This window comes from Cricetulus griseus, assembly GCF_003668045.3.
Source record: "Cricetulus griseus strain 17A/GY chromosome 1 unlocalized genomic scaffold, alternate assembly CriGri-PICRH-1.0 chr1_1, whole genome shotgun sequence".
NCBI classification, from domain to species: domain Eukaryota; kingdom Metazoa; phylum Chordata; class Mammalia; order Rodentia; family Cricetidae; genus Cricetulus; species Cricetulus griseus.
The window spans coordinates 194,140,109-194,163,672 of NW_023276807.1; the positions used below are offsets into that span (position 1 = coordinate 194,140,109).

The 23,564-nt window shown below is 51.7% G+C and overlaps 1 protein-coding gene across 7 annotated transcripts in view; it reads right to left on the reverse strand.

Annotated features, from left to right (window-relative positions):
• Positions 1–533: 533 nt before the first annotated feature.
• Positions 534–23,564, reverse strand: part of Zmiz1 (zinc finger MIZ-type containing 1) — a 206,167-nt gene continuing 183,136 nt past the window's right edge. For 5 of the 7 annotated variants that reach the window (XM_027389076.2, XM_027389080.2, XM_035452562.1 and 2 more), the window contains 16 exons: positions 22,863–23,080; positions 21,844–22,042; positions 20,682–20,972; positions 17,979–18,161; positions 16,934–17,011; positions 16,127–16,301; positions 15,525–15,666; positions 13,961–14,171; positions 12,771–12,876; positions 12,132–12,292; positions 11,261–11,328; positions 11,005–11,073; positions 10,364–10,608; positions 9,097–9,263; positions 5,755–6,009; positions 534–4,322 (listed from right to left, as the gene is read on the reverse strand). In XM_027389076.2, the coding sequence (XP_027244877.1) occupies positions 4,215–4,322; positions 5,755–6,009; positions 9,097–9,263; positions 10,364–10,608; positions 11,005–11,073; positions 11,261–11,328; positions 12,132–12,292; positions 12,771–12,876; positions 13,961–14,171; positions 15,525–15,666; positions 16,127–16,301; positions 16,934–17,011; positions 17,979–18,161; positions 20,682–20,972; positions 21,844–22,042; positions 22,863–23,080 (2,676 nt within the window). In that variant the 3' untranslated portion in view covers positions 534–4,214. The remainder of the gene's footprint in view (positions 4,323–5,754; positions 6,010–9,096; positions 9,264–10,363; positions 10,609–11,004; positions 11,074–11,260; positions 11,329–12,131; positions 12,293–12,770; positions 12,877–13,960; positions 14,172–15,524; positions 15,667–16,126; positions 16,302–16,933; positions 17,012–17,978; positions 18,162–20,681; positions 20,973–21,843; positions 22,043–22,862; positions 23,081–23,564) is intronic. The other 2 variants (XM_027389079.2, XM_027389081.2) reach the window with 2 other exon arrangements.

Genomic DNA, 23,564 nt, shown 5'->3' on the forward strand with positions numbered 1-23,564 from the left:
CAGGCTGCTCCTAGTCCATCAGACTCAGCATGGGCTACTAGACAGTCAGCCTGAGTCACAGATGGCCTAAGGCCCCAGCTCCCCTCCCGGACAGGCCCTGTCCAGGGTCCATTTAGCCAGGTATCAAAGGCTGCTGTCTCATAAGCCCTCAGCAGGGCTAGTTGGGATAGGTTCTCACCAGGAGGGACCAATGCCCAGGGCTCTTTATATTTACCCGGGCTTCAGACCTCATATAGGGATACAAGAATAGGATTCTCCCAAGCCAACACTCAAACCACTCCACTGCTTCTGTGTGTGCACAGACAAACAGGATAAGGGTGCTAGTTTAAAAACCAAAGCCAGTTCCCTCAGACCAGTCCTCAACACCCACAAAACAGCTAACTCACCAGAACCTTCATTTTTGTCAATTTATTTAGAAAAAAATTAACATGAGCAAATGAGATACCTCAGTGTTACAACAGAGTATAGAAATGTCTAGCAATAATCAAATAATTTGATCTTTAAATACAAAATAACCACATGAACACCTAATATACAGGTTTCATCTGAATACATATTTATTAGATAAATATTAGAGGTCACATCATCTAACTACATACAGCTTTGCAAGACTAGAAATCACAATTAGTTTTCTGACCAGTCGAAAGTATGAAATGATTGCAGTGTACATACGATGTACAAAGACAATGGCGGTTTCCATGGACGTCACTTCAGGCTGCACATGTGGGTGTGGATGTGTGTACGTGTGAATCACCTGTGATCATGATATCAAAAACTTATACAAAGTATGAATTTGGTTACAATTTTCTTCTGAAATCCCCGTTTGTCTTCATTGTTTCCATAGCACCCTAAAAATACACAGGTGGCAGGGCTAGGACACTGAAGGTAAATAGTACATGTAGGTAAAATAAAAACAAAACAGAACAAAAATGCCTTTCCACACAGGGGCAGAGTATATTACATGAGACAGAGGTGGAGTCACAAACGCTAACAAATGGGATCTAGTATTCCACGTAAGATGAAGGAATTCCAAGCCTTTTGTTGTTTTGTTTTGTAAAATAAAAACAATACACATTCCGAGAGAAATGAATGCATCTTGTTGACATGTCTATTTCTCATTTACATATGTACACATGTCCCTTGAGTCGCCGCTGCCTCGTCTGGATGGGTCAGGCCCAAGGGCCCACTGGGAGCAGACCTGTAGCTCTCTGGGGGTTAGGGCTTCCGTTAGGGAGAAATTATTAGGAATCTTTTAAAAAATAAAATGGCTACAGGGAACATGAGACATGAATAAAGCTTCAAACCAAGAAGATGGGGGTGATCGCCTGTGCGGGGGCCCTTCCCATACGCCCATGGACTCCCAGCTCATTCTGTGGAGTGGTGGCTGGTACATGCCTATGGGTGGGTTGCTTGTTGTGGTAAAGTGGCTTGCTGAGGCCTCATTTCTGAGGTTGCTATGGCTCCAAGTTGTTGTCAGGAAGGACTGAGGAAGGATCTTCTCAGAGCCTATGCCTGCCTCTGCTTATGGATGTCACCTTTATCTGCATCTGTCACTACCAAGGCATGGCTCCAGCCCCAGATGTCTTTGTACCTCTCTCACACCCTGGATGAGCTCCAACATATCTCTGGAAGGGGATGTTCCCAGAGTGTGGGCTTCAGGCTCTGTGGTGAACTTGCTGGTGGGCACTTGCCTGGGAAGAAGCCTAGGAAATCAGCCTCAGGTGTGCCAACTGAGCCATGGCAGGAGAGGCAACAGGGAGTGTCTAGGCCATTTGCATTGGAAAGCTGTAGAGAACCTGAGCACACCTTGACAAGAACCAGCAGGGACCCCAGGCTGCTCTGGGGCACAGTATCACGGCAAGAAGCAGGAACTTCTGAGAAAGGCATCTGTCAGTCTGAAGCTAACAATCCATACAGTCCTTCACAGAGCATGGCCATATACCAGGACACAGGCACTGGGCAGGGACAACCACATGATACCTGGTGTAGTTGTTGTCCCTACTGGCTGACTGAGAGTGGCTGTCAATAGTGGGCTGCTTGGTCTTTCAACTTGAGCACAGCCACCTCTTCTGCTCCTCCCTCATCTGTACAAATAGCCCTGGTTGGTTTTTTTTGTTTGTTTGTTTTTGTTTTTTTTAAAAAAAGAACTCGGTTTTTGTCATTGAGTCGAGATATTTTAAAAACACCAGCAAAGGCTATAACCAGGTCATGAAAATGTTGAATATTATCAAAGACGATACTAAAATATTCACAAAGATATTTACAAAAGCGATTCTTAAAATAATTGATTTGCATACTGAACACACTGTTTGAAAAACCTCAACAACAGGACAAAGGAAGAAGAGGGGTGGGGTGATGGCAGCTTTCCTTGTGCCGTTTTTTTTTTAGGGTGACAGTAAGTCAACAGTTAGGGTCACCTTTCTGGTACAATCTATGTAAGAGTGCCAGGGAGCACAGAGGGAGAGACTAATGACTGATGACCAATGAGGACGCTGACAGTGGACAGGAGGCAGGAGAGGGCCCTGGGTGGTAGCATTAGAGAAGAGAGCAAAGAACTTACAGATGGGACTCGCGATCAGACAACCTGGCGTCACCAAAGGCCATGAGGCTCAGGGGACACAGAGCAGCCTGGAACAAAGCAGGTGAAAGTATGACAAGCCAACAGGGGTCTCTAAGCTGGATGGAGTGAAACAGCAGAGTAGGGTCAGAGGCTGCACTTGCTGGGTGAACAGGAGTGTAGAGTGAGCTCTGGGTGGAGGGAAGGATACAGGGAATGGCAGGCAGCTACACAAATGCCATGAGCTGCCTGCCAAGATATCCTGGTGTACACAGCAATGGCCTGGGCTGAAGATAGAGGCAGCCTTGAGTGGAGAACCTGCTGGACCAGGCTGAGAGGCTTAGAGAGACATGGATGCCCTGGACTCTTGCTGTGAAGGTCAGTTTTTGCCCAAGTGCCTGTGCTGCCTAGACTCTCTACCATGTATCCCTATAGCTGGCTGGGGAAGGGAGAATTAGAACCCAGAGGGAAGTGGGTTCCATGGAATAGTCTTGGAGAGGGAGGGTATGTATGGGCAGGAGGAAGGAAAGAGAACATACAGGGAAATGGTTTGCCTGCTGTCCAGATGCAACGTTCCTTTCCTCGGGTGACTTCAGAGCTTTCCACTGTGGTCATTTAAAAGCAGGGAGTGGCTTGGGGCAAAACTGCAAGGCTTTGGCTGCTCCTGTTGGACTCTGGATAGCATCTTCCCAAACCCCTAACGGACGACACATTTTGGTGGGGTACACACTTTGTGCACGTGCTCTCTACTCCCTGCAAGGTTTGGCCCTGGTCTTAGTTGAGGAGCCCTCCTATGCATTGTCCTGGCTCCATGGAAGGCCCTGACCCATTTCCCACCAGTCCCCAAACAGGAGTGGCAAGCCTTCTCAGACACAGTACTTTGTCCTTGCTCTGCTGAGTGTTCATAGGGCATCTTGACTTAGGAGTCAGAGGCCAAAGCCCCGACCCTCAGCCCTGAGGGATGTTCTTCTTCCCAGAGGTTTGTGCTTTTCTGTGGTGTGTGTGTATGTGTGCATACGTGTGTGTGTGTGTGTGTGTGTGTGTGTGTGTGTGTGTGTGTGTGTGTGTGTCTGTGTGTGTCGTGTGCGTGCGTGCGTGTGCGTGTGCGTGCGTGCGTGCGTGCGTGCGTGCGTGCGTGCGTGTGTGTGTGTGTGTGTGTGTGTGTGTGTGGCCTTCCTCACTGCTGCAAACTGTTACCACTCCTCCAAGGCTTGTCCACTTCCCTGGCCTGGGAGAGGGAGCGCAGGTTTCTCTCAGGTTCCAGTCACTTGAAGGAGGCTCTGGGCCAGGAGGCAGGGGTATGGTTTAAAAACATGGAAGAACTTTGGGGCACTGGAAGGTCGGTCGTCTGGAGTCAGCACACAGGGAGGGACCTATAGTTGCCATTGGCATGTCTCTTGCTGTGCCTGGATCCCCTCAGCTGGGGTTCATCTTCCAGGGGCTGTCTTCAGGCTTGCTCTGGGCACAGGCCCTGGAGCAATAGGCAAACAGGACTGTAGACCCACATGGCCTTCCCTGCCTACTGTCCTCTGCTCAGCCCCCAGCCTGAGGTCCTGCTGTGGGAGGCCTGAACATGGGGCTCCTGGGAGGAAAAGTATGTGGGACAGATGGGATAGGAGGCAGAGTGGATAGGGATGGCCCTAATGGAAGGTGGCCTTCAGTTGTTCTCAAAGAGAGACAGGAGGTCATCGTTGCTATTGCTTGGAAGGTCGGGGGGGTCCAGGTAGGAGAGGAGCTCATCAGGGTTTGTGAGTTCCGGCAGTAGCTAGAAAAGAAAAAGCCCAGTTGAGGTGGCTGAGGGTGGTTCAGGAGGAGGAGTGAGGGGTCTCTCTGGCCTGCTCACTTCCTTCCACTTGCCTCCTGGGGTTCCACCTCAAAGATGGAAAACTAAGAGTGTTGAGTATGGGCCTGCTGGCCATCCCCAAGACCAATCCAGACCACTGCATCTCACCTGGGGTAAGCATGCCCACACTCAACAAATGCAAAGGGCAGTGAGACCCTTAGCCTACCAGTGGAGACCCCACTGGGCTGATCTCTCCTCTCAGGCACTGATGTCAGCCCCATTGCAGATCAAGGGTTGGGCTTCTTTTTGATTGTTCCTCTGTCCTCTTAGACCCTGCCATGAGCAGCTTACTGGCATAAGCCATCTGGCTTCATCCGTAAGCACAAGGCAGGCTGTGCTTATGGATAAAGTGCTTGCTGCCCTAGTCTTCTTCCGGAATCTTAGCAAGTCTGTGGCTGGCTGGTCATACTGCCCTGTCCCTGTGGTCCACTGTCCCCACTCTCCATGTGACACCCTTGGAGTATATATGTCACATAGGGGCAGAGAAGCTCCTGAGTCTAGAAGCATCCCACTGGTATGGCTAAGGGAAGGGAGTTGGGTGAGAAACAAGATATCTGCAAACCAAAGATAATGACACAGTTCTCCCTGCCAAGAGCTCTCTGATGCCACTAGGGTGGATGCTGACAGAAGGGCTAGGAGTCCAGTACCTAGGGATTGGGATTGGGGCTGGCTACATCTCCTAGCTCCTGAGGGAGTAGGAGGAGCAAGTGTCCAGTCACAATCTTTCTGTGACTACCTCTTTCCAGACCACTGAGGTCCCAGGATGGGAGATCCTTGAGTCTCAGCGGCCACTCTGACCTTGTCTCCCTGACTCATGTCCTACCCCCACCATCTTCTGTTATCCCACATGGAGCTTCTTGGAGTGAGCAATGGAGCAAGCAGAAGCAGGGAATGGAAACACATGGACAAGGAAACTGCAGGCAGACAAGACCAGCAAGACGATGGTGGGACATCATTCTTAGCCCTTCCCCTGCCCAGGCCAGAAGGTAGACACAGAAATAGCAAGCTTGACATGGGGGTGTGAGGGAGGGTGTGGGAAGAAGGGCAAGGACCCTCTTGTACTATCTCCAAGGCCCTGACTAGAGGGACCCTGCAAGGGCCTAGGGAGAAGATGGGTAGGACTGGGGATCAGGACTATTGGGCAAAAGGGCTCATGGGTGGGGGTCGGCCTCACATGAGGTATCTTCATATGGGGCTTCCTAGTGCTAGAGTCAGGGGAGACTGGCTGGGGTCCGCCCACCACCCACCCACCTTTCCACCCGGGGCCTTGAACCCTTAAGTACCCCCCTTCTCTTGGGAAGGTCCCGGTGCCATGCCTGGCCCCAGACCGAGGTGTGTGGTGACCCCAACTTACATCCAGTGAAGGTTCCGGCATGTCAGATGCTCCCTGTGCTCCGGCCTGACCCTCTAAGGCTGAGGAGGGGTTAAAGGTCAGGTCGCTGTGTGGATGGTTGCTGGGAGCGGCCTGTGGTGGCTGCCGGGGAGGCTGGGAAGGAGGAGGAGCCCCACTGTGATGTAATGGAGGCCCTGCCTGGCTGCTGGGGTGTGGTACGTGCAAACCTTGTTGTATGGAGGGATGGGGCTGGTCAGAACTGCCAGCGTGGGGCATCTGTGGAGGAGGAGAGAGCAGGAGAAAAGAGAGGTGAGGTGACGAGGCACAACGACGGGATGCCTGGAGAAAATGAAAACCAAACAAACCAGGAAGTAACGGACCTTGAACAAGGGAACCCCTCACAAAGAACAATGATCTGGGGTTGGGGGGCAGAGTAGAAAAAAAAAAACAAAAACTTATCCTCTCCAGAAACTGACAACCTGGAAGGCTGTGAAGGGACAAGTGGGAAGGGGCCTCACTCTGTACAGAGCCTGGGAAGGGCCTTGAGCCAGGCATAGACCAGAGAGCCCCCCACCCCCACATTGTCACAACAAACAACAGCGAGGGCAGAATGGACAAGCAAATGGACGTGTTTCTGGGAAGCGGGTAGCTGCTGGCAGCGTGGTGCAGGCCCCCAAGGGCCAGGGCGGTGCAGAGCAGGCGTGGACACAGCACGGGCAGGTGTGCAACTCAGGACTGGGAGTGTGACCCCCAAGTGGGCCCCTGGCTGGAGGTAAGGAAGAGACAGGTGCTTTGCCTGCCTCCCTCCAGAATGGAATTCATCTGATGTCAAAATGGCAGATCAGGAGAGAATCTGGCTTGCCAGGGGCATTTTAGGGTACTGCCTTCTCAAGGCCATACCACCTTGATTAGCAATGGGCTTCATGCTGGGGGTGCTGAGGGACAGGGTGGGGTGACTCTTAACAGGTTAACTAGGGAATTCATCCCTTCTAATTAGAAATGCATTGAAAACCAGTTGGCTGTGGATAGGTAGGTATAAGAGTTTTTATGTAAACATGCTTGGTGAATGTTGCTTGCTGTTCCAAGCAGAACCTTCAAAGCAGAAGGCCTGAAGCTGCTCTGTACACCTCCAGCAAAGGCCTCTGCCTGCTCTCTGTATTTGAACAAGGCCACTGCCAAAGACACAGCAACCTGGTGACCAAATGCTTCCTTGGTTTCAGATGACTCTTATCCCTGCCCCATCTCCATTTCTGGGTTCTTCCTTGCTGGGTTGACAAGTGGCATTCATGGCACCCTTGGTCTCCCAGACCCCAGTACCTTTTCCCATGTCTGCTAAAAGCTGCTCCCCCAAGTCTGGTGTCTCCCAAAAGTCCTGGTGTACCCTTTCTGGTATGGGGTACTGGGCTCCACTCCCATGTGACACCAGTATCACAGTGCTTTTCTAGCCCAGGTCCCCAGGTGTCCCACATGTGGCATGATATGAAGGGGCTTGAAGAAAAGGCCACATAGTAGTAAGAGGCCATCTGGGGGTTCCCACTTAGCTCACAGCAGCAGATGGCCCAAGGCACTCATCCTGAGGAAGCAGAGAGGGACTCCACACCCGGTGATCAGCTCAGGGCTGGAATATCTGATCCCATGAAATCTCAGATCCTATGAAATCGCTGATCCCCTCCCCCTTTGACTTCGACAACCGCCAGAATGTCTCAGGGCTCAGAGCCCTGCTGTTGTACCTGCCAATCTGCTGCCTGGTTTGGGAGATTCTTGGGCAAATCAGTGCTTGCCTGGAACCATCTATCCTACCTTGGACTGCATGAGAACCCTCTGGCCACCCACTCAGCAAGCAGATGCACTAAGGGTTGACCTGGGATTGTCTCCCCCCATGTGGTATAAATGCAGTGCAAGGTCTGGTTGCTTTCAGGTGAGATGACAAGAGCTCAGAGCTGAGAAAGGACCAGGCACACCTTTGGGGAACCCTGGAGGAGCTCTGAGTCTGATTCAGGTACACAGTCCTCTACGTAGAGTACTGGTGGCAGGATGAACCAAGAAGCAAAAAAGCTTGTAAGAAGACATATGGTCCTCCCTACCATCTTCCAGGATTAGTAGCTGTGAGGGCTTGGGGTATGCAGTAAGTGTGATTGTCTCCGAGCTGTGGAATGCTGAGGTCCTTGGGGAGCTTGGGGGAGATCAGTGGTGGCTAGAAGCTGAAAACTTAACAAGGCAGAGTCAATATGCACTTTTCTTTCTTTCTTTCTTTCCTTTCTTTCTTTCTCTCTTTCTTTCTGTGGTTTTTTTTTTTTTTTTTTTTTTTTTTTTTTTTTTTTTTAGGCAGGCTCTCAAGTATCCTTGGCTGATCTCAAACTTGCTATGTAGCCAAGAATGACTCTGAACTTTTGACACACTCTTTCCTCTATCTCGAGTTTTGAGATTGCAAGTCTGTACCATGTTCTGTTGAAGTAGTGCTGGGAAGGGCTCTACCAACAGAGCTCTATTACCAGTCACAATACTCATTCTTAGTGAGAATCAGGGATGTGAGCGTGACAACTTTCTTCCAGGCCATGTGAGGGAAGATGAGAAGGCTGTAGTCTTCCAACACAGGTCCTCCAACCCCACTACCAGGCACAGTGGAAAACTCTACACCCTCTCTGGCTGGCATTTCTATCTGTGGTCCTTACCTCCAATGTGAGAGATGAACATGAATGAGGCCTCACAGAAGCCACTTTAGCCCCTGGATCTCAGTCTCCCAAACCCCCACTGCTCTTGTTCCATCCCAGCTCCTTAAGAAGGTGTGCTTTGTGAAGACAAGGGTCAATGTGCATCCTGACCCAGGAGCATTTGGGCACCTTGCTCCAAGGAGGTGTCCCCAGGCACGCGAATGGGCCAGTACGTAGGAGACAAGCCACGGAGGGCAAGTCCTCAGGGAGGTCATGTCCTGGGACCGCCTTGTGGCAGGTGGTGGTGAGACCCCAAATGAAAGATTCAGATCCCTGTAGACTAAGCGCCAGAGCATGGGACCTTTTTCAGGGGGCTGGATATCAGGAGTCAGTGGAAGAGTGTAAATGGGGCTTGGAGGTGGTACATGTGGATGCAGGGGGCAGCCTGGAGCTTTCTTAATTTTAAGAACACCCAAAGTCCCCAATAAAATAGCCAAGTTAACAGATAAGGACCAACCATGCCAGCCTCTCCCTTTCTTCAGAGCCCTCAGATCTAATTCTTAGTTTTACTTTTTGTTGAGGAGGGAACCAGGGTACTCAAATAACAAAGATCGCAAGGGGACTGATCCCTCTGCCTCAGTCAGCCCCATATGAGGCTGGGAGTGGAACATGGGCAAATGGGAAGGTTGAGGTACAAGTTGAAGGTACTCACAGTTTCCTGCATGGGGTGACTGAGGGGTTTCTCGAGGGCAGCCATGTTGTTGGGCATGTCCGGTGGGTGGGAGAGCTGTGGGGGACCATGCATGAAGTCGTTCATGGATGTCCCTCCGGGATTCCCATGGGGGAAGTCAAAATTGCCATGGCCCTGGTAGTTGTTTCCTGGGATGGGAATAAGATGGGGTGAAGGGAGGTCATCCAGAGGGAGGGTGGCCACCTTCAGCTGACAGAGTATAAAAGCTAGTTCTTGCCATCCCTCGAAACAGGCAAGGCTCCTGAAGCATTTACTTTAGGCTATATGATGAAGCAGTCATGCCTTCATCTCATGGGCTGGGGCACCCCAGGTGTGTGAAGAAACTCCAACTCCCACCCCAGGTTGAGTATGCTGCTCTACCGTTACTGAAGGGCAGAAAGGGGTCAAGCCAGACACCGAAAGAAGTTCAGTCTGAGCTCATAACAGGAGTTGCTGGACTGTTGTCTCCTGGGGCCTTATTTCCTACCAACTCCAGACCGGGGGCTGTTCTGCCTTATCCAAGAACACCAGATCTAGATGATGATCCAGCCTCTCCAGCCACTGTATCCCATACCCCATGTTGATGGTGAGACACGAGGAGTCAGAATGCTAGGATGTTGGGGTTCCTGGCATTGGCTGTGGGATGCAAGCCAGTAAGTATACTAATGACTCTGGTCCACTAGTCACCTGGGCACCTTGGAGACCTAAGATCACAGATCTGAGTGACAGGGCCACCATCCTCAGGCAGAGGTTGGGATATTTTCTAGGAGCCGAGTGGAAGGCAACAGGGGTATTGTCTGAAGCCTGGAATTGTTGAGAGTAAGACAGAGTAACAGTAGCCTGGGTAAGCACAGGCTAGGTCTCTAGTGCCTAGGCTCTCTCTGGGAGGGTGGGGAAGGCAGAAGGGCAGGACTAATAACCTGGCAGAGAGGCTGTGAAATGTTTGGGCTTGGACCATAATTCCCCAAGTCTAATGACCTGAGGACTATTTTTGGAGGGTGTGGACACTCTGCCTCTCTTTTATTTTTAAGAGAGTGTATGAGTGGAATGTTTTACTTGCATGTATATATATGTACCCAGGCCTTCTGTAAGTACAACATTGCTCTTAACCATGGGATCATTTCTCCAGCCCCACTCTGTCTTTCTTCTCCCACTCTGTACCTGCTACCATCAACATAGAAATCCTAAGTCCCTGATGGACTCAGGCTGGCCTCTTTTCCCTCTTCCTGTCCAGCATCACACTGCGTACCTTGGCTGCTGTAGTCGTTGGAACTGGTGCTCCCAGGAGGAGGAGGAAGCGGGTAGGGAGATGGGCCAGGGCCCAGAGCAGCAATCATCTCCATGACATTGGGCATGATCATCTGGCTGGGGCTCATGGTTTTGAACCGCTTTGAGGGGATGCCATCAGGGTCGTCCTTGATGTGGAGGTCTGACTTGATGGGCACTGGCCGCCAGCTGCATGTGGGGTCAATGGTGACCTCTTCAAACTCGGAGCTGGTGGGGAGCAATGGGGCGGAAGTGAGGCTTAAGAGTCCCTAGCTTTGGAGACAAGACCCCTATGTCTGCATTCCTCCTATGTCAGAGCTGTGCACAGGCAGAGGCCTGGGAAAGGTGTTCACATCTTGTTTGGTGAAATGAGGATACTGAGGCTTAGAAAAACAAACCCTGGGACTCCCGGCTCCAAGATCCACTCCCCCACAAATAAGAGGAATTCTTACAGGGGCTAAGTTCTGTCCCTTCTAGAACATATTGGTCCCCAAATCCAGGAATTCCCAAGGGCAGGGTGCAGACTGGTGGCTGGCCAGGAATACCAAGGACTGTCTGCATTCCCTCACCCCACCCCAGTCTCCTCCAAGCCAGGCTGTACCCTCTAGTGGGGGCTTCACTTACTGTTGGATGGCATTGAGGATGCCCCACATATACTGATCCACCTCCAGACCCTCGAGCAGGGCTGTTTTACTGGAAAGGAAGAACAAAGTTTCGTTTTTGCTCCTGTAGGCAAGGCACAGCCCACCCATCTCCACTGTCCTGCCACTCCTGGTCCAAGTGCTATAGCAATGCAATCCAAGACCCATGCCTGTAGGAGCCTGAAGGGTAAGTAGAGGGGCTTAGAGCCCTTAGAAGAGGCAAGCTGGGTATTGCTTACTTGCACACAGGACACCTCCAGGTCCCTCGCTCACAATTCAGTTGGAGGTACGACTCCAGGTCAAAGCACTGTGGAAGCAGGAGACAGAGAGTTAGGTAAGATCAGGACTATCAGGAGACACCCTCGCCACGGCTCAGTTCCCAGGAAGAACTCATCTGATGTTCACCCCACAGTATGAACATGCTATGTCTACCGCTTCTGTGCAGCAGCCCTTGCGAATCACCTCCCTGTCCTTGAAGCCCCTCTGGACCCTGCACCCCATCCAATTCTTACTGCCTTTGTCTCTTACTGAGGCCAGGAACAGTGTGGCCTCTGGCAGTCCTTTTAGTGCAGCCTGGGGACCCAGGATGAATCTTGTAGGGAGACACTGTAGCCCCGCCTCCTAGTAGCCCCTGTTCATCAGTCTGGATCAGAAAAAGCAATCACATCACCTGTCAACAGCTACACACTCAGAGGGGGCAGTCCTGTCTGCACTCAGCTTTCAGGATGAACTGTGCTTGACAGGTGGGGTAGAAGATGGTGCACCTGGGCCCTGTGATCCTTGCAGCCTTGTTCTGGGACATGCATCCTGGGAAGCCCCGTGCACAATGGATCTTTGCTAGCCTGGGTTGTCTCCTTCCTGAAAACCTGCTCATGGCAGGTCTCTGACTAGCCTGTGATGTCTATCCAGGCTTTTCATATCTGATTGGCTAACTGTATTTCTGCACCACCACCAGGACCCCAGAGATGGACCCGAAGGAAAAAGATGACTGAGAGAGCAAGTGATATTGGCTGCCAATGGCCATGATGTCCCTATTGGCCCCATAGCCTGCCCCTTGCCACCTTGCCAACCTGTGCAGCTTGTCTCAGAGGACTTCCTGGGACTGCTCACCTGAACATGCTTGCAATCATGGCCTCGAGCAGGCAGCTGTATGCGCCGGAATGTGATGGGGCACTTCAGAGACACCTTGATGGCTGTCTGCTCCACACCATCCTCCCCGTTGAGAGTTGTGTTGCCCGAGGAGGCGGCCACACTGCTGAAATTCCGCTTGACTGTGGGTAGGAGGCACAGGGTGAGGGCTGGGTGTTCTTCTGAGGGTTGGGTCTAAGCAAGCTCCCGAAAAGTCCTGGATCCCCTACCCCTGCATTCCACATGTGACGCATGCAGTGTGCATGTGAGGGAGAAAGGACAGAAGAGAATCCCTTTTCTGAAGAAAAGAGACCCCACCCTCACTAGGAACAGGGACTTTCTGCAAAGCTTGCAGAAACCCAGCCGGGTGCTCATCTGATTTAACTGGGTCAGCAAAAAGTCCCCTCAGGCACTTTTGCACTTAGCTCTGTAAGTGTGGGAATAGAAACCAGGCTGCACAGTGGTGTCCAAGGGCTGGAGGGGGAAACACGAAGGAACAGAACTATATATAGGGAGGAGGGGCAGTACATCCCACAAGAAGGGATCCAGGGCTTGGCATCCTGGGCATTTCCGCCTCTTGGTCCCAGCCCTTCCCAATCTTTCCCCACCCACCCCACTCACTTTTCGTGATGCAGTGCTCAGCAGGCAGTAGGCGCTTCTTGAGGAGGCCCTGCAGCACGGAGCGCACAGAGGGCCGGTGTACCAGCTGCAGCACGAAGAGGTGAGACTGCAGAGAGAGCAGGAGGCTCAGTGTGGCCCACAGTTCCCATACTTGCCTTATCTCAAGCATATGTGACCCAGGCTGCCCCATGCCCAAGGGTCTGCAGGACTTCAGTGATGCCTCTCTGGGAGAGGGTACCCTAGGACCTGAGAAACAGGGGCTTGGAAATCAGAATGAGGCTAAGGATGGAGAGGCTGGGCCTTCGGAATGACTTGTCTATGATCCAGGCTAACATGGTGGATTTTTCCACTGAATAGACATCTGGCTGAGGTTACAGCATGCATGGAGTCGGGTCTAGACTCCAGTATATTCCTATTATCCTGTCCTAACTTCCCATCCTTCTGGTCAAGTAGGCCCATCCCTGTCATCTCCTCTCTAGGAAGCCTTCTAGGACTGTGCATCCCAACTCTTCATGCTATAGCTGTGCAGCCTCACATCCCTATCTTATAGGTCCAGTTTCTATGGCCTCATCCCCTCTGCATAGACAGACAGGACTGAATGTTTTCTTTTGGATCTTTCAGAAATTCTAACAGAATAAGGCAGGCAATTTACTTCCCTGTGTGGATCACAGGGAAGTTCCGTGTCCCAACTTTTGATTTCTAGGGACAGGAGGAGAGTTCTGAGGTAGTCTCAACTCATGGGCATTGAAGGGATATGCCTATGTGCTGTGTGTGTGTGTACATGTGTGCACATGTGCACACGTGGGAGTAGATGTGTGTATATCCTCCCCACAGCCCCCCAAAACAACAGGAATTGATTTAACTCCACCTTTAGCAGAGGTGGGTCTGGGAGAAAGGTGGTGGGAATAGGAAAATTTCACTCAAATGAGACAAGAATAGATCACAGCTTTGGCCCGGCCATTGGAATAGGGGTGCTCGTGCCTGGGGTGGCACCAAGGAATAAAGGGGAGATGTGTGGACTACCAAGGGAGGCAAAGTGCAAAGGGGAAATGACTAAGTCTAACAAAAATGGCCAGAGCATAGCCGCATAGATCACTTTGGGGATGGAGAACAATGTCCCGGCGTATGCCTGGGGACTCAATGGGGACCGATGTGCAGCACTCCTAGTCCCGTCTGCCCATTCTACTCACACAGCAGCAGGCGGTGACAGTGATCTGGATGGTGTTACGGCCCGGCTGGCATACATGCTTGAGGTGCAGGGGCTTGTGGGAGGTCTTGTTGTCCCCTCGCTCGATCGTGAGGGGTGTGGCGTTGACGCTGACCTGCACCGAGGCTGGCCAGTTGGTGTTCATCTGCCGATCCTCGTGGTGATAGCACTTGAACTGCAGCTCCAGGTCTGACCTGGGAAGTGGGCAGGATGGGCACCATCATCCTGAGTTCCCAGAGACCCTACCCCTTGGCCGCAGCCTTTCCCCTTCCCTCTTCCTAGAGCAGTGGTTCTCAACCTTCCTAATGCTGCTACCCTTTTTCAGGTACTCTTGTTGTGGTGAACTCCAATCACAAAATTATTTCATTGCTACTTCATAACTGTAATTTTGCTACTGTTATGAATTATAATGTAAATATCTGATATGCAGGATATCTGATATGTGGTCCCCAAATGGGTCAGGACCTACAGGTTAAGAACAACTGCCCTAGAGATTTTACCTTCCTACTAATCCAAATGCCTCCTAAAATCCCAAGCCCTTACATTTCCATATCATACATTACTACAGCCACACCCACAGCCCTGGCTACCCTGTCTGCCTAAGAGTGATGCTTCTTTCCTAAGACAAAGTCAGAAGGACAAAAGGACAGATATTTGACAAGACCAGCAGTCAGGCCAACTGTGGCCATCTCCAGGTGGTGGCAGGAGCAGCATCTCTGGCCCATGTCTGTCTGTGTAATCCGAAGCCTCAGGACTCCTGTCTTAGTATCTCAACTACGTCCTGAATGCCTACCCAGTTTTGCCTGTGACAACCCACTGTTTGCCTAAAGCGGTGTGATTACAAACACGCGAGGAGCAGAGGCCCACTTCCTGCCCTGAGGATGCTTACAAAGCAGCTGGGGTGGAATGGGGCTCTATGCCAGGCCTTGGGTGAACCTTGCTTGATAATCATAGATCCAGGAGGAGTTTTAGAATCTAGACGCCACCAGTTCAAATCTTAGCTCTACTTCTTGCTTTAAGAACTTCCGTTCTTTAAAATACTCCTCGAGCCTCAGTTTTCCCTTCAATCAGAAGGAAAAACATTGCCTACTTTGAGATCTTAGAGGTCATGCACAGAGTCTGGCCCATGCACTTGAGCACAACCCTAAGGGTGGGCAGTGCCAGACAGTGGCCATCTCCTTGCAATCTACAGAGCTTGGTGAGCCTACCTAGCCCAGCTCTGCTGTTCTTAACAGCCTCTTCTCTTCACACTGGCCACTACAGCCACTTGAGCCATATGGGTTCAGGTTGACGGTTTTTCCTTTTGCTAACTCATCACCCTGAGCTACCCAGCCTTTAGGGCTCTGCTAGCCTCCTCATCCTCCAGAAAGTCCTCTGTCAACACTTAGGACTTGGGTAACAGCTGTTCCTAGTTGTTGATGCTTGGTCCCTCTCCTTGTGGGTTCCTTGTGACATCCCCAGGCCTATCAATGATGCTGAAGAGGTGACAGAGACAGGAAGCTGCTGCCAGCACCTGTGCAAAGCAGTCACCATGCAGGTCACCTCACCTCCACATCAGCGTCTGGTGAACCGTGGGCCGCAGATGGAACACATGGTTGCTGACGGCCAGGTTGTGCTCCAGGCGGAAGGGCTCCAGAACCACGCCATCCCGCACGGGGAATGTGAGCCGCAGCTCATCATTGTGGTTGGCTGGGCAAAGACAAGGACCACATGAGTGGCAAGCACCCCAGCTTTATAGGTGCAGGGGCTGGAGTGGGATTCACTAACTCACGTGAAATCACCTTGGGAAGCATGCTCAAATGTGAGCCAAGAGCCACAGAAAGCGTGGTGTACCTAAGCACACGACCGAGTCTGTGGCTTCCTCTAGCTTATTTAGCTGGCTCACCCACTATGCAGTCCCATTTGTCTCACTGGCCTCTCTGTCCCAGAAGACCAGACTCTTCCTGTTGGCCAGGGGAGAGGGTGGCTATGGAGAGTCCGGCCCCCACACCAAATGTTCCAGGGAGAGGGGGATCCTGTTGTCAGTTGTCCTGCCCTTTTTGCGTAACTCCTACCCCAGGGAGCCCAGCTTCTGAGCCCTCTGATCCTGCTCTCTGGCGGCTTCCAGACAGAAACAACTGAAGAGGAATGGAGAGTATGGGGTCCTCACCTGGGGGTGGTGGCAGAGCGCTCATATTTGGCTTGATGTCAGGTGGGAAGGGTGGCTTGACATCTTGGCTGGGGGACAGGTAGGGAGGTATGCTGCTCCCGGGAGTCATGGGGGGTGTGGGGTTCCCTGGAACAGGTGAGTGGGGGTAATTTGTCACAGGAACCGGCCTGGGAGGCTGGAAAAAGACCAGAAATAGGTTATAGACTCACAGAAAGGCTATGAATGGGTCAAGGCTGTGGACATATACTCTACTATCTGCACCAAAACCCTACCATAGGGCTACCCTGCACCACAAAGGAGGTGAGTCACCAGAGCACACTCTCACCTACAGTATCCTGTTCCTTTTGGAGGACAGCAAGAACTGGGAAGGACCCCATCCCTTTAGCAAAGCCCACTTTGTTGGGCTCCTCAGGTCAGGTTCCCATTGCCAGGTGTCAAAGGGGACACACAGGCTCAGTGTGCTAGTGACTTGTCTAACCTACATCAGGAGGAAAGGGCAGCTGGCCTCCCCACATTCAATTCTAGTCCATAGTCCCTGGGCCTGCTGGGGGGACAGGAGTCCTGTCTCTAGGATCCTTTCTCTGTCTGGTTTTCTGTAGGGCCCATGTTTGTCCTTGGTCACCCAACAGAGCAGTGGACTCTAGGTCCTGAGCATATCTATGTCTCAGCAGATGACCAGGAAGTGCACCCTCCCTCTATGGATCTCTACAAACACAGAGAGATGCTGGGACAGGAAGGTAAGTGGTGTGCAAGCCTGCTGACACCTGCAGAGTGAGGGTAAGTTGGACTTTCTAAAGTAACACTCACCCTGTTGACGTTCCCTTGGCTATAACTGCTGTAGCTGCTTCCAGAGAAGGTGTTGTTCTGCCCATTAAACTGTTCTGGCTGTTGAAATAAAATAGTAATGAGTGGAGGGCAGGACAGTCCCATGGGCTGACCCCCTTAGAACATGACTGTGCTGGGAAGGAGGGTTCTAAGTAAGGGTTCGGGACCAGGGTGGGAGGTAGAAGGTCCTGAGCTTTGCCTCTTTTGTTCACAGATATAACTTTAGGAAAAGACTCCAAAATAGCAACAGGTAGGGTGCTGAAGTATGAGTGAAGGTGGCAAATATACACAGCCAATGGCCACACAAGTTGGCACAGCGTAAAATACGGAGGGTTTCCCTTCTTCTTCTTCTTCTTCTTCTTCTTTTTTTTTTTTTTTTTTTTTTTTTTTGGTTTTTCGAGACAGGGTTTCTCTGTGTAGCTTTGGAGCCTATCCTGGCACTCGCTCTGGAGACCAGGCTGGCCTCAAACTCACAGAGATCGCCTCCCGAGTGCTGGGATTAAAGGTGAGCACTACCAACACCGGGTGGGGTTTTCCCTTCTGAGAACATATTTTGCAATAACGGCGATGGAAAGGCTAAATGCTCAAAGATCTTTATCACAGCAGCACTGTAAAAGTGAAAAAACAAGAACTGAACCCCAAGAAAGAAGTGAGGTAGGATGCATTCAAGGACAGGGACATTCTATACAATGAGCAGCAAGCACACAACAGATGCACGCACAGGTGAAGGCGTAGTGGGGGCGTATAACATTCAAAGTTACAGTGGTAGTTATGCCTTGTCTTTTAGAGTTGTGCTGCCTTTGCTCTTATTATCTCATGTACTGTGAAGAAGGGAAAGGGAGACTACCATCTGAAATCATGAGAACAGGATCCTCCCCACAGATCCAGCTGAGCGCCTGGAGAAAAGCAGGAATGCCCCACCCCTGACTATCCCTATCGATTCCTTCAGGAATACACACGGTCAGAATGCTGCTGTGAGTGGGGTGAGATATGTGAGTGCCTGGGGTACCCTGAAGAGGGGACTCACCTTGTAATACTGCCCCATGTTGACTGTGGGGGGTGGGTACTGCCCAGTGCTGGGTTGGCTCGGCATCCTTTGTCCGGGGTAGTTGGGAGATGTGAGTGGCCTTGGGGGGTTGGGAGTGGGGTACTGGCCTGGCTGGGTGGGGAACTGGCTGTTTGGTCCATATTGCTGGTTTCCATAGTTGGGCTGTAAGATGGAAAAAAGACAGGGGTAGGTCAGCGGTTACTCAAATGCCAGGGCTGGGTCTAGCTTTTTTTTTTTTTTCTGTTTTTTAAACATATGTTTCCCACATATATGTATGTGCACCATGTGCATGCCTGGTACCTGTGAAGGTCAGAAGAAGGTATCAGAGCTCCTGGAACTAGAGTTACAGATGGTTATGAGCCATCATGTGGGTGCTGGTAACTGAACCTGGCCTCTCTGCAAGAGCAGTAAGTGCACTTAACCTCTGAGCCATCTCTTCAGCCCCGTCCCCAACTCCTCCTCTTAGCTCTGCTGTCTCCTACCAGCAAAATGCCCTCTCTACCGAAGGCCCTCTGAGCCAGAAGGTATTAGAAATTAGAAGCCTCTGCTTGCTCTGACATCCTGCCCAACATTCTTCCTGTCCAGATCACAGGCCATGATCTATCATTCACCATGAAACTATTACTCTGGAAGTCTGTGCACTCAAAATTCCAGAGCTTCTCAGCACACCTTTGTTTCTCCCAATGCTAGTCTCCCTCCCCTAAGGCTGTGTTCCCCATTGTGTGTGTACCCCAATGTGTCAGGAAGATGCTTGTCACAGTATTTGCTTCCAAGAGGTGACAACCCCTGCAGTAAGACTAATCTGGGTAGTACCGTCCCTATGTTCCACACTGAACAAAACATCCACCCAATATTCCATTCTTAGCAGTGTCAACCCACTCTCTACAGCTATGGGAGAACTAGTCAATGAGGGGGGGGGCAAGATACTTCCTAGAGGTGATTCACAAAGGAGACAGCTACTTACTGCTACCTTTCCTATCTGGAACAGTGGAAGTAGCCTATATAAGTAGCCTATCCAGGGCTACTTATATCTTAGGTACCCAGAACATGGCATACCGGATTCAACAGTTCCTTTCCTGTCTATTCAAGACTAGTCTCTGTCTAAGAGTGCCTCATCTTCTAGGCTCAAATCTAGCTGGCGGCAGTGCTCCAGTGCCTGGAAGTACACATCAGAGTGGGCAGTACTCAGGAACTTTCCATGACTCTCACTATGGGGCACATCAGCTGCTCTGGGCCACAGTGAGCTCTGTGGTGTGAAGTGGCTGCTACTGGCGTGCTCATTAGGCTACAGCAGTACTGTAGGGGACCAGACAACAATGACTCCAGCTTGCACTAAGGCTGTACCACTTCTAACATAGGATGAGCATGCTGCCACAAGGTGGAAGTCAGAGCTCTCAGACAGGGACCACCCAGCATTATAACCTGGACCAGCTGGGAAACAACAGTGCTTTGTGGAGGACTCAGCTTCAATGCAGGGTTCTCAAAAAGCAATTTTTTTGTGGCCTCATCTCAGGGCAGCAGCCCAAAGCTCAGAACATGCATGCCCAATGCAGCCAAAGGTGTATCAGGATGTTGAAGGTAGATGGTGCTAAGAAAAACAACTGTGCTCTGGGAGTGGAGCCATTGGCTTAAGGCCCTCACTCAAGGGCAGCCAGGGCTAGGAGGGGGCCATGGGCCTTTGAATTTCTCTCCCTGAACTAGTTCCCACTAGGTTGAGGCCTAGGGCTTGAGTTAGCCTCCTGGGTATATGGGAAGCACATAGCCTTGAGCCTCAGGCTTAGGACACCTATACCAGTTATCACACCAACGCATCTCTGTGAGAGTGGCTACTGAAGGGACCTGTGGGGACACAGAGAGCTTATGCTCGGGATAGAAATCTGCTTCAGCTCAAGCTGAAGGCCATAGTCTAGACCAGCTGGAAGGATGTGAGCTGAGAAGGGATGGAGAGCTGGGGTGCCATGCTCAGGAAGAGGCATCATGGGGTATGCCAAAGACAAGCTTCATTGGGGAGAGGCATCTGCTGAGCCAGGATCCTGGTCTCTGTGCTGCTCAGTTGTTTTCTGAGTGTCACTGAGGCCTGGTGACATCCTTTTTCCCCCTGACCTGACGGGGAGTTTGGGACAGTCTGCTGGAATGGTTTCCACCGGGACCTCTGCTGGGTGACCTCAGAGTAGGCACTACTCCCAGTAGAGCAACTGCCATGGAAGTAAGCCCTAGGGATGCCATCTGATGGCCTCCCTGACACAGACAGCCTGTACTGGAGGGTCTGGTGGAAGCCCTTGTGTTCTAGGTGGCTTCCTGCATGGAGGTCCTCAGCCAGAGTTATCCAGTTAATATCTGAGCCGGGATAGGAGTGAACAGTCATCATAGTTTCTGCTTCGACACTTGCCTGCTCTAGGCATGGCATTTCACAATGTCACTGCCTCCTGCCCTCCAGGCAGCCACAGCGGATAGTCAATCTCATTGATAAAAAACCAACAAACAAAAACCTGCGACTTGGGTGGTGTGACTTGCTGGGTGTCTTCTACAATAGTAATGACATTAGTTAGGAGCTGAGGTTCCCATGCTCAACCTTTAGTTCAAGTTCTCTGGTGGCCAAACTGTGCCCTTTCCAGGGCTCTTCCCATGGTCCCTGTGTCAGTGCCCCTTCCTATCCCATCCTTCATCTGTTGTCACACTTACCTCTCCTGGGTATGGCCTCTTTATGCTCTGAATAGGAAGGGATTGGGGCCTGGGGCCTGGGTAGGTCTGCTGGGGCATCCTTTGCCCGTGAGTGCCAAAGGGGCTGATGCCAGGTGGTCGGGGCTGGTTCATGCCCATGGGAGGGCCGCTCATCCCCGAGGGTGTCATGCCAGCTGCCATGCTGGCAGGGTTCATGCTGCCCCCCATGGAGGCAGGCCCCCGAGGCCCGGGTTGGTTCATGAATTGGCTGTTATACGCCTGGGTGGGACCCATCTGGAAAGAGGAACACACCTTCAACGGGAGAAGAAGAAAAAAAAAGAATAAAATGCCACATGCATTGAAAGTGCAGGGAGGGAAGGTTAGGGGGCTGGGGGAAGGGACACTTTCCCAAGTGGCCGCAGCTAGGAACTGGGAGGTCTCAAAGGACCCAGTCCTCCAGGGCTCACTGCTGCCCTCTGCAGGTCTCTTGGGAAAATGCAGCTGGAGGTTTGGGTAGGGCAAGGAGCAGTCACTCCAATGCACAGGCAGCATTCCCAGGGAGGCAGGCAGGGGATGGGGGAAGAGAGCAGGGGTGGGAGGGCCACAGGGAGGGCACCGGAAGAGGAGGCGGATGAGGATGGAGGCTGAAGCCCTTTCCTGAAAGCCCTAGCCTTGCCCTTGGTCAGTGGCCAATGGAGACACACCCTCCATACACTGAGTGTGACTAACCCAGGCAACTTCCTCCTGCCCACCCTGTATCCTTCTTCCATACTTCTGCCCTTCATGGTTGTGGGCTCCCCTTTTTACACCCCACCTCATCCTTCTGAAGGTCAGAGGACCTATGATGAGGCCTGGGCAAAATCCACAAAGTAGGTTAATGGGACAGTAGTGGCCTCAGAGGTGATTGGGGACAAGCTACTAACAGAGTGACTTTAGGCACAGAGCCCATTGTTGGGTAACCAGGAACTCAGAGATCAACAGGGTACCTCTTTCCCCATATGCACACATGAGCACCATCCCACGAAGAATATAGCACACCAAAACCCCCTGCCACACCCAACCATGTTACCACACCCACACCCTAACATACACCCTTTTCGGAGCTTTCAAAGAGACGCATGTCGCCTACACTCAAGATTTCCCCGGTCTGGGTGAGGCCAGACCAGGAGGCAGGAACCCTTACCGGTCCATACTGGTTTATATCCTTGTTCTGTGTCTCTTGCAAGGCTGCCACTGTAGCTGTGGCTGTGGCGGTGGCTGTGGCGGCTGCTGCTGCTACTGCAGCTGCTGCAGCAGCAGCAGCTGGTTGGGTGAAATCAGCAGGGGGCCGGGTGTGTGGAGGGATGCCCATGCCTGCAGGGGCATTAGGACCCCCAGGGTAACTGTGGAGAAGAAGCAGGGAGGAGTCAGAGAGTACTCAAATACAAAGCCGAGCCTGGGACATGCTCGGAGCTGGGAGGATGGCTACAAGGTTGTACCCATCCCATACACTCCATGCACACAGCTTGTGGATGTGAAGCCCTGTAGGGGATCCGGGACTCCTGAGGTTGGCAGTCATTCTTGCTACTAGTAATAACTAGGTCACTTGTTCCTTGAATTTTCACTGAAGTAAGGTTTCCATAGCCTCTCTGCTTTCCCTGGGCCACCACAACTATCTTCTAGCGGACACCGACCTGAGAATATGGTGCCGTGTGGCAGAGCTGTGGGAGTGGGTTCAGGAGTGTGACATTCCTGTTTTGAACCACAAGGCCAGAAACCCAGTAACTCTGTCCCTTGAGCTAGGTGGACTGAGGTCAAGGTGGCTTAGATAGGGAAGGTGGCTTGCCTGCTTCTGCTCTTTCCTTGATACAGTCTGAAGTTGGGGACTCTAGTCTCCATTTCATCTTTCCTCTACAGGTAGGAGGGGCAAAAAGATTAAGCAATTGACAAGTGGAGCTCACTGTCACTATTCTTAGGTTCTGCCAGTTTACCCCACTGACCTACAATTCATAAAGATACAAGGCTAAGAAGGAAGCGAAAACGTAGCCTTTCTACCCCCATGGGGCTGATGCTGGCCTGATAAAACACAGGGCAACACTGTCCTCATATCCCAGACCAGGCAATGTGGAGCTTGAATTCAAGTCAGAGTCCTTTCTGGATGTAGGCAGGAAGGCAGAGCTAATACACCACTGCAGAAGGACACCACCCAGACTGGTCACTCACCTGCCTCCAAAGCCCCCGCTACCAGGGTAGCCGGGCCGGCCATACATGTTGGGCTGGATATAGGGCTGTGCAGGGCCAGCTTTGGTGGAGAACTGTTGCTGCTGCCCTGCGAATTGTGGGGAGTTGAGGCCGGGGTTGCTGGTGCTCATGCCTGATGCCATGGGGTTGCCACCTGGATTCATAGGGTTGTTGGCATTGGCCATAGGGTTCCCGAGGACCTGCAAACAGAGAGTGGTTTTCATCAAGGCCAGTACCTCAGGTAAGTATGGAGAAAGAGTAATGAGAAGAGGAAGGATAAAGGGCAAAACATCACAGAGAGGGCACAACAGAGAGGAAGGAACATGGGGGTGGCTTGAGTAGGACCCAGAATCAAAAGAGATCGAAAGGAGTGGGCTGAGAACTTCAGCCAGGGTGCAATGAGGCAAAGGCTCACAAAGTTAGCTCAAGTGGTCCCCAGGCTCCAGAGAGGGACATGAGGTAGGTGACTAGCAGTTGGCAAGCACTAGCCTACTCAGCCCCAACTCTGCAATAAGGCCTGGGTGCCTAGAAGTTGTCTATGGATGGAGATCCCAGGAAAGCATGATAGCTCCCTCCAGGGTAGCCCAGCCCAAGTTCAGCAGTGAGAGACCCTCTGTTAGGACAGGGGTGAGGAGGAGAGAGAAAAGAGGAAGAAAAAAGAATGAAATCAGGCTTGATTAGGAA